Below are 16240 nucleotides of genomic sequence, written 5' to 3' on the forward strand. Positions count from 1 at the left end.
TGACTACATAAATAGTGCAACCTTATAAATATTTAAATTATATACACAACACAAATTCTTGTCAAAGTACAATGATTTTTACCTGAGTGAAGATTGTACATAATTTCAAATTGCATATAAAGATATGTACAAGTGGCCTGAATTGCTCAACAGAAATGACTTGATATGGACTATTGCTTTAACAGGTTTTGATTCATCCTCTGGTAAATTATTGATCAAGTGACCATCCAATCAGGGTTGATGGCTTCCTTTCTGTTCTCTCATGTCATCCAACTTATATAAGTACTGTACATCAATAAGGTTTCTTCATTTCAATTCTCCAGTATTATCCAACTTACGGACTGTGCATCAACAGGCCTTCTTCATTTCAATTCTCCAGTATTATCCAACTTAAGGACTGTACATCAATAAGGCTTCTTTTTTTCCTTTCTCCGGTGCCATCCAACTCAAGGACTGTACATTAACAGGGACTCTTCCTTTTCATTCTCCAGTGTCATCCAACTTGAGAACTGTACATCCATATGGCCTCTTCATTTTCATTTTCCAGTGCTATCCAACTTAAGGACTGTACATTAACAGGGACTCTTCATTTTCATTTTCCAGTGCCATCCAACTTAAGGACTGTACATCAATAGGGCCTCTTTAGGACATTATTGCCTGACTCCTGCTAATGTCTAACAAATCATGCCATAAAATCAACCAAATGTCCAAACAATTTTGCATCATATTTGCAAACTTTACTTTATTTGGGCACAGAAAACATTTTTAATTCCCAAAGACCATGATGTACATTCTACAAGTGATCTACCTAGAGGAAACTTTTCAAATGATGAAAATGAATTGCTGCACATCTCATTTTTGAGAAAAATTCCCTCATCGATGCCCGCTATAAAAATCCAGTCTTGTAAGATCATCTGATTAACATTGATTAGTACCTATGCTGCAACAGTGTTTAAAGAAAAATGGGTTTCCATAACAGGTCTATTATAGCCTAAATTTACTCATATGTTGGCTTCTTCTTAAAAGTTATGTTAATTTTTTCTTGTAATTAAACAGTGTGACCCCACTATAACACAGTAGTTGGGAGCCATAGAAACCAACCGCATTATAGACTGAACCGTGTTATAAGCAACCAGGTCAGTTAGCTGAAGAAAATTATGCATGTACCCCAAAAAAAATTGTGAGTAGGGGGTATAGGTAATAAATGCAGGTAGTAAAATACGTGCCACATCGGAACAGTTACCATCTTAAATTAAATGAGAAATACACCTGTAGTGAAAACAGAGAAGACATATATAATAATTTACTTTATTTAGAGAACCAGGAATTGATACATATACGTGAATACTGTTTATATACACATGTCTAATGTATAGCGGGGCCCCGAGTGGATGAGTAGTCTAAAGCGCTCTCCGTTACGATCACTACCATCTCACCTCTGTCTGCGTGGGTTCAATTCTTGGATTCGGCGAATGTGGGTATGTGAGAAAGCTTGCCAGTAGCGTCTCGCGGGTCAGTGGTTCTTTCCAGGGTATTCCCGGGTTCTTCCTCCACCATTAATACTGGCCGCCATGTATAGCCTATCGTGTGCTGAAACCCCAAAACAACAACTAATGTATAGCATGAATAATATCAACACTGTGTACTCACCCACAAACCTCATCATATAATTGAATCCACAATAAAAGTGATTCCATCGAAAATATGCGCACACACAGCTTTAAAATATTCAATAATTTTGTCACAGGTCATACTGGTCTGAATTCAGTGGAAAAACATAGCACAATCACGTAACGAATGACAAAGCACATTTACTTTTCAGTACATCCCAAGTCGGTAAAAGTTAGTTTGCGTTTTAAGCCACCGTTGATTAAGCATAAACTTTTTCCCTACAGAAAGAAAACTTTCACAGTACAGTTAACGTGTCCCAGTCACGTTGGAAAATGCAAAAATCCATCAGATTCCGTCACTTTTATTTAAGTTTGTTCCTGACTTCCTTTGATGAAAAGTTCTTTGTTTTTATTGAAAGATTGTAGTCAGCTTTTTTTGATGAAGGGTGCATACATTATTGAAGTCACTGCAAAAGGACAGCTTTGGAGAATCAAACAAATCAAACAAATGCCCATTTCTTATTGTGGTGGCAACATCAAATAATTGTATTGCATGATTGAGACTGATTTTTTTTTTCCATTTGCCGAGTACGTTTTTATAACAACTGGTGCTTCAAAGGTAATCTGTTTCCTTTGAAATTTCAGCAAACTATTTCATCTGGGTACGTTTTTAAAAAGGAATTGGTCATCATTTGGACTATTCTAGTTACTGCCCCTCCATGCCTATTGAATAAACCAATAAGTAAGATGCATTTTTTTTAATATTTTTTACATTTGTGGTAGCAGTGTGATGCTGCCTTCCACACATGTGCCTGAAAATTAACAAAGGGTCAATGGACGATAGAGAAGTAAGTGTTATGGTTTAAAGACAGGGATTATTAAAGAAAATGTGAGTGTTCTGAAAGATTTAATTCTGAGTGAAAAGAAGAGGAATTTTACTTACCATCCACATACAAATGTCAGTCTTTGTAAATATATTAATTATTGTTGTTGTTGTTGTTGTGGGGTTTAACGCCATTTTTCAGCATGATAGGCTATACATGGCAGCCAGTATTAATGGTGGAGGAAGAACCCGGAAAACCCCGGAAAGAACCACCGACCCACGAGAAGCTACTGGTAAGCTTTCTCACATGCCCACATTGGCTGAATCTTAGACTCGAACCGCCGCAGACAGAGGTGAGATGGCAGTGATCCGTAACGAAGAGCGCTTTAGACCACTCGGCCACTTGGGGCCCCAATATATTAATTACTAGCAAGCGGCCGAAAATCAGATGAAAGATAGATTACGAGATAATACCTCGTCCAGTTGATATCCGTTACCAGAAATGTCAACAACAAAAAGGCGGATATTTCACAACATACAGTACTCATGCTAGATGTCATGATAAGCTGATTATAATAGAACAATGCACTGTTTAGATGGTTTGTCAATATGGAAAAAGAATTTGTTTATGTAACAATAGATAAATTTCAGTGCATTTTATATCCAGTGTGCGGTTTCCTTTCATGGGGCCCCTGAATTTCTGCACTCTAAGCCAATGGTTGTATATAAAAGTTTAAACAGCCAACAATGTCGCCAATAATAAAAAAATCGTCACATAGTATGTTTAGCCGCCAATAAGGAAAAACAATGCAAGTTTGCGACATTGGCAAAGACCTACGCGATCCCAGAATAAACTTTTTATGTGTTATTTTTCGTACTTTTAATAAGAAAAAACTACTTTTTCATGTACAAGAAAAATACATACAAAATTTCAGGAGCCATGCCACGATCGTTTTGTATTATTCATATGCGATCTCTTCCCCAAAATGATAATAAAGTTGTTAAGTTTTTTTGTACTTTTAAGAAAGAATTTTTTTGTGTACAAGAAAAATACAGAAATTTCGAGAGCCACACCACGACCATGCTATATCCAAATTTGTGTTATAATGGAGCGTGTTATAGCAGGGTCACACTGTAGTTAGACAGCAACCATCATTTTTTATAGTACAGTATTTAATATAGACACAATGCAAAAGCTGGTTCCACACCTCATTAAAATAATGAGTTGCCTTTGATCATTTACCTTATTATATTTCCTCTATATTTGACAATTACCATGCCCCAAAATTGAAAGGGGAATTTATCCCTATCAATTTTAGTTCCAGATCAGACCTTACATTACCATCTGAGTCATGGAGAGTACATAGTATGTCATAAGAACTTGCTACATAATTATTGCAAATAAGTAATTTATAAAGAAAAGGAAACAATGTGGTTTAACACATTAGCCCCTGCCAACGAATTTACGTGGCAGGAGGTAGTAGCCTACTGCTGAGCTCTGTAGTGTCAAGGTCATGTATGATACATTAAAGTGGGCGGTATTATAGAAAGGTAGACAGATGTAGCTCTAAAATGACACCAAATAATCTGGAAGTTCTAGTTGCACTACAAAATACAAAAGGAAAAACCTCATTTTTTGGACCCGATTTTTTTCCACCCAAAATTCGCCCATGATCGGAATTCGATTTTGTGTCTGGAATTTAGACTTTTTGGTCTCAGATCTAAGGCAGACCAGTATGAACTGCAGACAGACTGATGAACCTTTGCAAACAGTAGGATAAGATGGGCATTTGGAATAAAGAGTGGTCTTGATACGAAAATAATGGGTCCGTTAAGCAAAAATAAAATATAAAAAATCCAACTTTTACCCTTCTGCTCATGCGCGAGCCAAATAGCCAATGAAAAATGATGTTTCTAACACAATTAGGCATTAGTTATTTGAAAATCACCTGAAAGTTGATGTATTAGGATGTATTCATAAATAGCTTTCAAAATGTGTTTCCTACTTGAATTTCAGGCGAAAACGACAAAAACCTCCAGGGGTTAATTTATTAAGGCTATAGTTACATATTCATATTTAAATACAATACCTGAAATTGTGGCAAGTGCTGGTATCTCCAGGCTATCTTCATTCTTTCTGTGTCCCCTGTTATTAACTGCCCTGAATCTGGGCCAGGGTCATCCAAAATTGGAGCAGGTAATTCCTGTAGTAAAATGATACAAATGAGGCTTTACCTAATTAACCTAATTCAAAGTTTTACTTAAAAACTTAAACATATGAGATATGTTTTTACAAGGTTATCTAAAAAATGTACAGACTGATACACTTGTGTAGTTTTGAACTTTGTAAATTGTTTTAAATTTCCCAAACAGATAATTTCCTTTCCTTGCTAACCACTAAAAATAATGTTTTTTCAAGTTTTTTTAAACAGTTCAAAGTGATGATACAAATTTATGTTTTCTGAATTGAATGCAATAATCAAAAAACAAATCTGTTATATCTCAGAAACACCCATATGTAGTGTTTTATAACACCAGAAAGCACAATAAACAAAATAGCTGAGTTTCAAACCATGGAACCCTTCATGTACCACATACACTTGCTTATAAGTTGAGTCTAAATTCAAACTGCACAGATCCAGATCAGTAGTTGTATAATGTGCCGGCAGATATGGCTCTACGGTGTGTGTTACAAGTAATCTTTTGAACAAAAAACATAGACCCTGGTCTGGTGATGCATTATGTGACAGCAGATCTGGGTCTGTTATTTGCAGTTGGACTCAACTTATAAGTGAGTACATATGGTATCTGGATCAAACTTTTTGCAAAAATTTAAGACAATACTATTACGAAGCAATTATGAAGCTGTAATTTTTACACATATATGTAACTGGTGTATTCTAGATGAGATAACTCCATGAAAGATGAGATAACTCCATGCAAGATGGTTTATATTAATAGATGCCTCTAGTTTCTCTCAATAAAAAAGGTAGTTTTCCACTGTATTATGGTTAAAAATTTAGAATCCATAATTTCTACAATATTAGGTCTAATGAAGGTTATGTCTATGTCAAAATTTCAAGGTCAGTACGTTAGATTCATTAACATTAAAAAGAAAACACCCCCCCACCAAAAAAATGTAACAATCATGGAAATAATGTTTGTTTTCTTTCCTACACCTGCCATCTTCTCATTTTCATTATTTAAAAACTTGTTATTTATTTCAACCAGTTATGTAATGATACTGTAGTGAAATGTCACTGACATTCAATATCTGTGATGGCTTGTTATCCAGGCTGCTGAGGAACAAGGCCTGTCCTGTCATCACAGCCTCTGCACAGAAATACTTCAACATCAATCTTCCATAGCCACCAAAAACATCCTCCTCTGAAATACAACAATCACAAAATGTGACTGATTATTTCATACTTTGTCAACAATTAAGGCCTGATACATGCTTATAAATAATAAATAATAAATAATTTTAAATCGAGTCCAAATCCAAATTGCACAGACTTGGTGAGTATATGTGGTACCCATGTCATCATCATTACAATCAAAGATGTTACATATTTCATCACAATGACCATGACTCAGGTATTTACTGTACATTTATTTTACAGTTCAATTTCCAGGAGGCAAATAAATTTCAGGTTGTTCGTTGTCTCTTCAACATTTTATTTTTTTCTTTATAAACATCATAAGAAAAATGACAATTTCAGTCCTTTCGAAATTACAAAACAGTGTGTCTATACACTATACTCAAACAAAAACAAAATCACTATGTTTCATGCAAATATTTAAGTATATAACAGAGATGGGAAACTACCTAACATGTAGTAAAAGATTAATCTTTTTGGCTTTTAAGCAACATCGGGACATTTGCATGCCGATATGGGCATTTACTTGTCCTTGGTAGCTGACAATAAAGTTTTCAGGAGCATGCATATGAACATTTGCCAATACTTGTTCTAGGCAGCCTGCCAAAAGATTTTCAAGTGTTTTTCTATAAACAATTACTTGTCCTAGGTAGCAGGCAATAGGATTTTCATAAGCCGGTGTATAAACATTTACTTGTCCCAGATAACAAACAATACAAATTTTGGGGCCTAAAGAATGCATTCACAACCTGGTATGTTACATACAGGTAATCATTCTGGTTACATGCTGGGATTATGAGAACACTGATTAGAAATAACACGTCACAGAGTAGAAAAAGAGACATGCATTAAAACCATGCGCTAGATGCTGAAGAAGACAGAAATAACTGCCCTAACCCAAGTGAAACATATATTTGACTTCTGACTGGACAATGAAGGAGTGGATAACCTGAATTAAATCTATGGTATGTTAATGCCTATCCCTGTGTTTCTAAGCTATGTTAGAGAGTATGGCCTAACTTAACAGCCAATGTTTTAACACTCTCTGTGCATTTGTTTCTTCATGTCTGGTTAGAAGATATAAGGTTACAAGATGGAGATCTGGTACAGAAACATTCTTGAAAAACCCTGGAAGAATCACTGACCCACTGGAAACTACTGGCAAGCTTTCTCGCCTGGCTACATTATCTGACCCAAGATTCGAACCCACAAAGGCTGAGGTGAGATGTCAAGGACCTGTATGGGCATGTGCCTTTGACCAGTCAGCCAACACTGGGCACCCTCTGAGGGAACTGAATTAGTATCTTGAGTTGCCTCCAGATGTTGACATAGATAATTGGAAGCTACATGTTATCTGACATTTCTTAAATGCAGAAAAGCTCTTATATTTGGAGTCACAAATGTCTACTGAATGCAGAATACACATAAGTTATTTGTTTTGAGGTTCAATTTTGTAGATTAAATTTACTTGGTATATCAAAATATTCTCCTGGCCAATTAGACTGGTTACTCATTTTTTGCCCAAGTCCTCGTTGAAATTAGATGGCATTGGACTGGCAGGCTGGCAGCAATTTTGCATGCTGTCACCATGCACAAAAATATATATTGCAAATATACATCACTGTATTATCAATTAAAATTATACATATATTTTGTTGTTTCTGTTCAATTTAAAGTGACATAAATGATCTAATTTATATTTAACTACTTTTTAATTACTTCAACCAATCCAACTACATTTAACATATTTTAATGAGGTGCTATCTCATTATTTAATCAAAGACTTCATAAAAATCAGAGATGAATCTTTTAAGATATATAAATAAAAGAGCATTATTACCTATTAGAAGAACAGTTCCAACTGCTAAACCACCACCTGCAAAGGAAAATTAAAATTTGACTTTTGTTAACCCTCATAATGTAATACTTGGGGAAACTGCTATCACTTTTTCCGTCCATAAACATTTACATTTCCAGACTGAAACTCTCAAACTATCACCTCTGTTTAACCTGGTATATATCTAGTTATGCCTTAGGCTATTTACAATTATTCAATTTCAATATTTTTCATATTTTTGTCCCTCCATTCATCAATTATCTATTTTCCCCACTTTCATTTCCAGGTGTATATATTGCTGTATTGATTTGCCTTAGGTGTATATAGTGTTGTATAGATTTCCCTCTCATGCATATATTGTATCAATCTACCTCTGGTGCATATATTGTATCAATTTCCCTCTAGTGCATTTATCATATCAATTTGCCTCTGGTGTACATAGTTGTATAGATTTACCTCTAGTGTATATATTGCTGTATAGATTTTCCTCTGGTGTATATAGTGTTGAACAGATTTACCTCTGGTGCATATATTGTATCAATCAACCTCTGGTGCACATACTATATCAATTTGGCTCTGGTGTACATACTGTTGTAGAGATTTGCCTCTGGTGTATATACTGCTTTATGGATTTGCCTCTGGTGTATATATTGCTGTATAGATTTGCCTCTAGTACCTATATTGTATCAATTTGCCTCTGGTATATATACATTTGCTTCTAGTGCATATATTGTATCAATTTGCCTCGGGTATATATACCGGGTACTGTTGTATCAATTTGCCTCTATTACCTATATTGTATCAATTTGCCTCTGGTATATATACCGGGTACTGTTGCATGCATCTGCCTCTAGTACCTATATTGTATCAATTTGCCTCTGGTTTATATACTGGAAATTGTTGTATACATTTGCCTCTAGTACCTATATTGTATCAATTTGCTACTGGTATATATACTGGGTATTGTTGTATACATTTGCCTCTAGTACCTATATTGTATCAATTTGCCTCTAGTATATATATTGGGTACTGTTTCATACATCTGCCTCTAGTACCTATATTATATCAATTTGCATCTGATATATATACCAGGTACTGTTGTATCAATTTGCCTCTAGTACCTATATTGTATCAATTTGCCTCTGGTACATATACCGGGTACTTTTGTATACATTTGCCTCTAGTACCTATACTGTATCAATTTGCCTCTAGTATATATATTGGGTACTGTTGCATACATCTGCCTCTAGTACCTATATTATATCAATTTGCCTCGGGTATATATAACGGGTACTGTTGTATCAATTTGCCTCTAGTACCTATATTGTATCAATTTGCCTCTGGTATATATACTGGGTAATGTTGTATACATTTCCCTCTAGTACCTATATTGTATCAATTTGCCTCTGGTATATATACCGGGTACTGTTGCATACATCTGCCTCTAGTACCTATATTGTATCAATTTGCCTCTGGTGTATATACTGGATATTGTTGTATACATTTGTCTCTAGTACCTATATTGTATCAATTTGCCTCTGGTGTGTACATTGTAATTTGTTGTACAGATTTGCCTCTTGCTCTTCACAATCTTTCAGTTTTAGCATTTTAATTCTTCGGTCTATTTGTTCATCTATTCATTACACTTTAGTTTCTTTTGGAGAACTTTGAAACTATTCATGGTAACTGGATGAATCTTTGTAAATACCTTAAACCATTGATCTAGATATTTAGTCATCAAAATTCTTAATTACAATATTTTGCATGTTTGTGTCCATTTTTATTTCCATTAATTCATTCATCATTCATACTTTTGCTTCCCGTAAAACAGTCCAAAACCATCTAAGGTACCTATTTATAATTTGATAGCTTTATTAGACTAGCAAATGTTTCTTTGGTTATTCACAGATCTGGATGTTCCAATATTTTTAATATTCATGTCAATTTGTTCATCCATCCATACTTCACACTTGTTTTCAGAGCAAATGCTAAAATTATTAAAGATGTACAACTTAAACTTAACACATATTTTACAAGTGGTCTAGATGCGTGGACTTGTTACTATTAGGCATTCTTCAGTTTAATATTTGTTTGGAGGGGGTGTCCATTGTTTTTGGAGCAAAATGCAAAACCCATTCAATATCTACCTACCGGGTAAGTCACTTTATATACACAGTGAAACCCCTCAAAACTGAACATCAAAATCCCTTTAAAACTTAAATTTTTGTTTGGTCCTGAATATTTTCAGCTTTATTATCATTATTTCTTTTCCAGTAAAGCAAAACCAATCTATTATGGAAGCCTAAAAAAATTCCATCCCAAATTTAAATTTTACACATACTCATCCCACCCCATATAACTGAAACTCATGTAAAACTTGGAAGTATACATTGGTTTCTAATTTATGGTAAGGAATGGTCCAGTCACAGCCTGTGTTCATCATTTAAGTTAATCATGGTGGACAAACCCAGGTCCAGATTACTCATGGTTAGCAAATACTGTAGTTGGTTTAATGGTGAAACAATAACTTAAGAATGTCTCAGGGGCACATGAGGTACCATCTTTGCTAGCCAAGGTTCCAATATGATAACCCTATTTACACCTTGGCATATAAAATATTTCCGTGCTTCAGGTCTGTGAATTTCATTTGAACATTGTTCCTACATGATCGAGAGAAGGGGAGCATACAACTTTAATTAACTAATACAGAAGCAATTTTCCACTGCCGGTCTGTGTTTGCACAACTACTTTTACTAAAAATGGCTTCTCTCTGGTATGTAGTCATACTTTTGATGCTAAACTTACAAAGTATCCTATTGGTCAGTTAGCATTACATACTAAGGAAGGCAACTCCTGAAAGCCAACAGATGTCACTAGGACAAAGCACTAAAATATCTGTTCGATCCACCAAGATATAAATAGGGTTATCCTATCAGAACCATGGTTAGCAATGATGATGAGGTACAAATACTCCACATGACACTGAACCAGATTAGGGCAAACTACAGGCTAATCTAAAAAAATTACCAGCTTTGGGTAAAGTTTTAATGACTAAATGCCTGTAGATAAGCCAATAAAGACAATGTTTAAATACTTATTATCTAATCATAATAGATGCTATTTCTTTGAATAAATGATCAAAAGAACATTTTTTCTTTTATTCAAATTAAACATCAAGGCTTTAGTAACTGGGTCTGTGGCCCTGCTTTGCTTTGTTGCCAGAGACCAACAAGGATGTATTCTAAAAGTTAAATTCACTAAAATGATTTTCAAATAAGATTTTTTTTATACATATATGTATTTTAGTAACTATGGCTGTTATTTTTTATTACCTGCGTGTCAAGACGCCACAATGACCAGCTAAATATTGTAAGACTGAACTATTCTTGCAGGATAAATTTAGTTTGATCAAAGAGAATCAGACTTTACCAAAACCAACACTGAAGAAGATATTTAGCATAGGAACATCTACTGTAACAGTTTCAGATATTCTAAAGAAAAAGGAATTAAATGTCAAAATAAGAATAATGCAAACAAATGTCATTTCAACAATGTCTGTAAATTTGACAAACTGAATATGTGACGATTTTTTCATGTCTTCAATACCTTCAGTAAACTAAAAGCTCCTCAAAACTAAATATTAAATTTTGGAACCAAGGGTTTTTGGTTTTGAAGGGTTTCACTGTAATCATCATTATTCTAGTAATCCAAAAGTGCCTTTAACTGTTGAAAAATCATTGGCTTCAGTGTCATTTTGGTAGGGTTGACTGTCATTTTGGTAGGGTTGAATGTCCTATTGGTAGGGTTGACTATCATTTTGGTGGGATTGAATATCATTTTGATCGGTATGTATGGCCTTTGGAAGGGTTGAATGTCATTTTGGTGGGGCTGAATATCATTTTGATGGGGTTGAATGTCATTTTCATGGGTTGACTATCATTTTGGTGGGGCTGAATGTCCTTTGGAAGAGTTGAATGTCATTTGGAAGAATTGAATGTAATTTTGGTGGGGTTGAATGTCATTTGTATGGGTTGACTATCATTTTGGTGGGGCTGAATGTCCTTTGGAAGAGTTGACTATCATTTTGGTGGGGTTGAATGTCATTTGGAAGAGTTGAATGTAATTTTGGTGGGGTTGAATGTCATTTGTATGGGTTGACTATCATTTTGGTGGGGCTGAATGTCCTTTGGAAGAGTTGACTATCATTTTGGTGGGGCTGAATGTCCTTTGGAAGAGTTGACTATCATTTTGGTGGGGCTGAATGTCCTTTGGAAGAGTTGACTATCATTTTGGTGGGGTTTAATGTCCTTTGGAAGAGTTGAATATTACTTTGGTGGGGTTGAATGTCATTTTCATGGGTTGACTATCATTTTGGTGGGGTTGAATTTCCTTTGGAAGGGTTGAATGTCCATTTGAAAGGGCTGAATGTCATTTTGGTGGGGTTGAATGTCATTTTCATGGGTTGACTATCATTTTGGTGGGGCTGAATGTCCTTTGGAAGAGTTGAATGTAATTTTGGTAGGGTTGAATATCCTTTGGAAGGACTGAATGTCATTTTGGTGGGGCTGAATGTCCTTTTGAAAGGGTTGAATGTCCTTTTGAAAGGGTTGAACGTCATTTTGGTGGGTTAATTGTCATTTTGGTGGGGTTGAAAGTCATTTTGGTGGGACTGAATGTCAATTTGGTTGGGGATATAGATAACTCTCATTTTGATTCACTTACATATTATTTGATGGGACTACACCAAGATTAACAAACTGTGATAGAAAAAACAGGTTGTTACGGCAATCCAACAGGTTTAATTAAAACATTTTCTAGCAATCTGCAAAGGCTAAGTGTAGAAAATGAAACTTATATGTACCATCTGGGTTTATTTACAGTAGAAATGTGATAACATTACATTTTTATCACCTAGGTATATAATACTGAGGGAAATAAAGATTGCTATATCCAACTGTCTGCCCATCAACATTTTCAATTTCTGAAGAAGTCTCAAACCACTCAATATTTCTTTTATGTTGCCAAGTAAATAAAGTGTAGCGTAGGTGGTATAACAATCGTGAATAATGGACCGTAGGTTACAAACATAAGTATTATAACAAGAATTCCTCAATTCCTTCTAGTACTCCACTGATGCAACAAAATTTTCCTGTAATCCATGATAAGTCTGCTTCTTTTTAACTACTGACTATTATAAATATTATCAAGATGGCCCCATTTTTATTTAGGACCAACTAGACATCATAAGAACTCTTTTGGTGCAATCCATATAAATATGCAGTCATTCAGAATGAGGAACAAAAGTAACATGTTAAAGATGGATGCCAAGGATGTCAAACCAGCATCATTTTCATTTAGAACCATCCTGACACCATAAGAAGTTTCTGGTGAACATCCATGTCAATATAATATTCCAGTTAGGATTACATGTAGCAAGATTTTCAAGATTGCTACCAGGACAGATCTATTGTCTGTTAAATCAGCACTATTTTCATTCCTACTCAACTAGTCATCATAAGAAGTATCATGTTGATATGACCATCCATCCAGAAGTAGCAATAATAAGATTTTCAAGATGGCCAGCATAGTGGACATACTGGAAGTCAGGTCAGCAGCATTTTTATTTTTGGACTAACTAGACTTAATAAGAAATCATCTGGTCATTACTCCATGTTGATATGACTTTCTATTTACCCTTAACAAGATTTTCAAGCAAGCTGTTATGGTGGCCATGATGTATATCAGACTGGTACCATATTCATTGTGGACCCACAAGACCTCATTAAAAGTATCAGAGCCATTTTCATTTAGGAACAATTAAACATCATAAGTCTTCTTCTGGTGAAAACTATATATCAATATAACTATTCTTTTCAAAAGAAGGAAGATGGCTGCTGTGGTGGCCATATCTGTCTCCAGACTGGCACAATTTTCCTTCAGGACCTGCTTGACATCATAAAAAAGTATTTTAGTAAAAATCCCATGTTGATATAAACATCTGTTCAGGAGGAGTGGTAATTACAAGATTTTCAAAGTAACCATTGTAGCAATCACGTCCAAGAAGTACTATTTTCATTTAGTGCCAACAATATCTTGGGATAAATCTGTGTGTAAAGTTTCATGACAATCTTCCAAGTAGTTTAGGACAAACAATGATAACAAACTTATGCTAATGAATGGATGTACAACAGACAATAGAACACATACCATCCCACAAGCTCTTCTGGTCTCTGAACAGCAGTGCTAAAAATTATAAGTGCTGAACTAAAGTGTTCATAAACTGACTAAAATCAACTTGCATCATACAAATGCACAGGTTGGAAATCCCATGCATCAGAAATGAATAATTTAAAATTTCATATGTCAAAACCCAAGGGTACATGTCTACTGAGAACCCTGTTGATAATGACCCCCATCCCACTGTCTGGAATTTGTAAAGGATAAATCATTGCACTTTTACTAGTTTTAAAAAAAAAAAGATGGAAGGTTTCTGAATCAACTTACATCCAGAAGTAATATTATGGAATAAGGTAGGTTCTTCACGATGCTGACAGTTTCAAATCTAGGTAACAGGAATTGTTTTACTTCGATAGATAAGCATTAGTTTCATTCGTAGTCCTACGTGTAAGACCTTGATACTGATATTTATGTATAGCACTAATACAATACCAACATGTGCAGTCTTACATTGTAGGACTAGTTTCATTCGATGAAGGAAAACCGACACAAGTTTAATAGATAAGAAAACTGTAAACTTAACAAAAATCAACAGTATATGAGCGCATGACAAAATAAATTGACAAAAAGCAACTGGTGGCCAGCAGCAACTGGTCCTTCGCTAGTACAGTATTAAACGATAAGATGCAGTAGACGTAAATACAAAACTGAACATTCTATTCTTAACCAAGTTCGGATAACTTGTCATTCAATACCTATTACATTATCAAGCGATGGTATTCCTGTTGAGATGAGTAGCTGGTTATTGTAAAGTGAAGGTTTTGTGCCGGGAATTTGCAGCTTAGATGGAATTTTCTTTTGGAAACTCGTCTGCCCAGACTGCTTCATGGGCGCAGCCATTGTGTTGCGACAAAACTAAGCGATAATTTAATGCTATCTCAATCGGAACTATCTCGGCCTTTTCCGTAAAGATAAGGTAATTTTTTTAATTATTTCAGACAACATAGTCCACACATCTAACTTAAAATATTGATGTAAAGTTATGTATTTTCAACATAATAGATCATAGATATCTTATGTACATGTATACAGGCACATCTACAATAATGGAATATGCCCTGCATTGTTAAGAATGAAATTATGTAACACATTTAAAGAGCAATTTGTTCTATCTACTAATAATACGAGCATTTAAATGTCATAGTTCCACAGACATTACAAAAGATACAGTTCTTACTATTAGATATTATTATCAAAATTGAGAACACACACTTTCTCATTATTTCATCAAATCTGAATACGCTACAATTTACAAACATGCTGACGGCACTGTTCCATCTTGGAAGGCTTAATAGAAAACGAAGACTATTATTATAACCAATAACTAGTTTTCTTTTCATACATTTATTAGAGTTTGTCCGCAGAGGAGCACAGTATATTGTGCAGCAATAAGATTTGAATAATCTAATTTTGATATTCAATAAACAATTCATAAATTTACGTAGAATCGTGTTTGTTCGAGTACACACAAATCTGTAAAGCCTCGTCATTTTTTCATGACCTGGCCGATTGGATTTTAAAATTTGACCCAAATACGTGTAACTATTTATAACTGTGTTAAAATATTACCCAAATACGTAAAACTGTTTACATACGTAAGAGGATGTCCATTAAGATGCACAGGGGAGGAGATGGTAATTTGAAGAAAAAAAGTTGACTGAAAGACCATGCATACCGATTTTTGTGTATTAAATATGATATGATTCTTTAATGTTCACAAATCTTTATTAATTTCCTTAAACCAGCGACAGAAGGACTTATCAATGATATGTCATCAGTAATCAATATATATGTTGCCATTGAGAACTTCGGTGGCTGGATAATCCCACTATCTTTTGTTAATATCTTGTTTAAACAAGATAATATCTTGTTTAAAGGAAAAATATCTTGTTTACAGTGCCGGATTAAACCCTGTCGAGGCCCTTAGGCAGTCAAAATCTTGGGGGCCCCTCGCAAATTATCTCCTAATACGTTTTTAATTTTACCAAACAACAATTTGAACAAACCAGTCTTATTACATAAAACAAATAGTAATTATTATTAATATTAATAAACAAATTAGCATTTTATGCTGTTAAACAAAAATTATTAAATATTATTGTGATAAAGGCGTGGGGCCCATAGGCAGGTGCCTACTCTGCCTATTTGGTCAGGGACCGTCCATAAATGACGTCACGCACCTGGGGCGAGGGGGTCACACATTTGTGACGATGTGTGACGAGGGGAAGGAATTTGTTTAAAAAATGTGTGACGAGGGGGGTAGGTATCAAAAATCGGCCAAAATCGCGTGACGTCATTTATGGATGGTCCCTTATCCGGTACTGCTTGTTTAAGTAAGATACTGTCTTTAAAC

The 16240-nt window shown here is 34.8% G+C and overlaps 1 protein-coding gene across 1 annotated transcript in view; it reads right to left on the reverse strand.

Annotated features, from left to right (window-relative positions):
* LOC149787697 (elongator complex protein 4-like) overlaps positions 1-14730 on the reverse strand; it is a 45640-nt gene extending 30910 nt beyond the window's left edge. Inside the window, exons 1-4 of the mRNA XM_089973888.1 lie at positions 14583-14730; positions 7654-7689; positions 5699-5820; positions 4524-4637 (exon numbers count right to left, since the gene is read on the reverse strand). Coding sequence (XP_089830014.1) covers positions 4524-4637; positions 5699-5820; positions 7654-7689; positions 14583-14727 — 417 coding nt within the window. The 5' untranslated portion in view covers positions 14728-14730. The remainder of the gene's footprint in view (positions 1-4523; positions 4638-5698; positions 5821-7653; positions 7690-14582) is intronic.
* Between the last annotated feature and the right edge of the window lie 1510 nt (positions 14731-16240).

The sequence above is a fragment of the Sinohyriopsis cumingii genome, chromosome 11 (assembly GCF_028554795.1).
Source record: "Sinohyriopsis cumingii isolate HCF-2022 chromosome 11, ASM2855479v2, whole genome shotgun sequence".
Classification (NCBI taxonomy): domain Eukaryota; kingdom Metazoa; phylum Mollusca; class Bivalvia; order Unionida; family Unionidae; genus Sinohyriopsis; species Sinohyriopsis cumingii.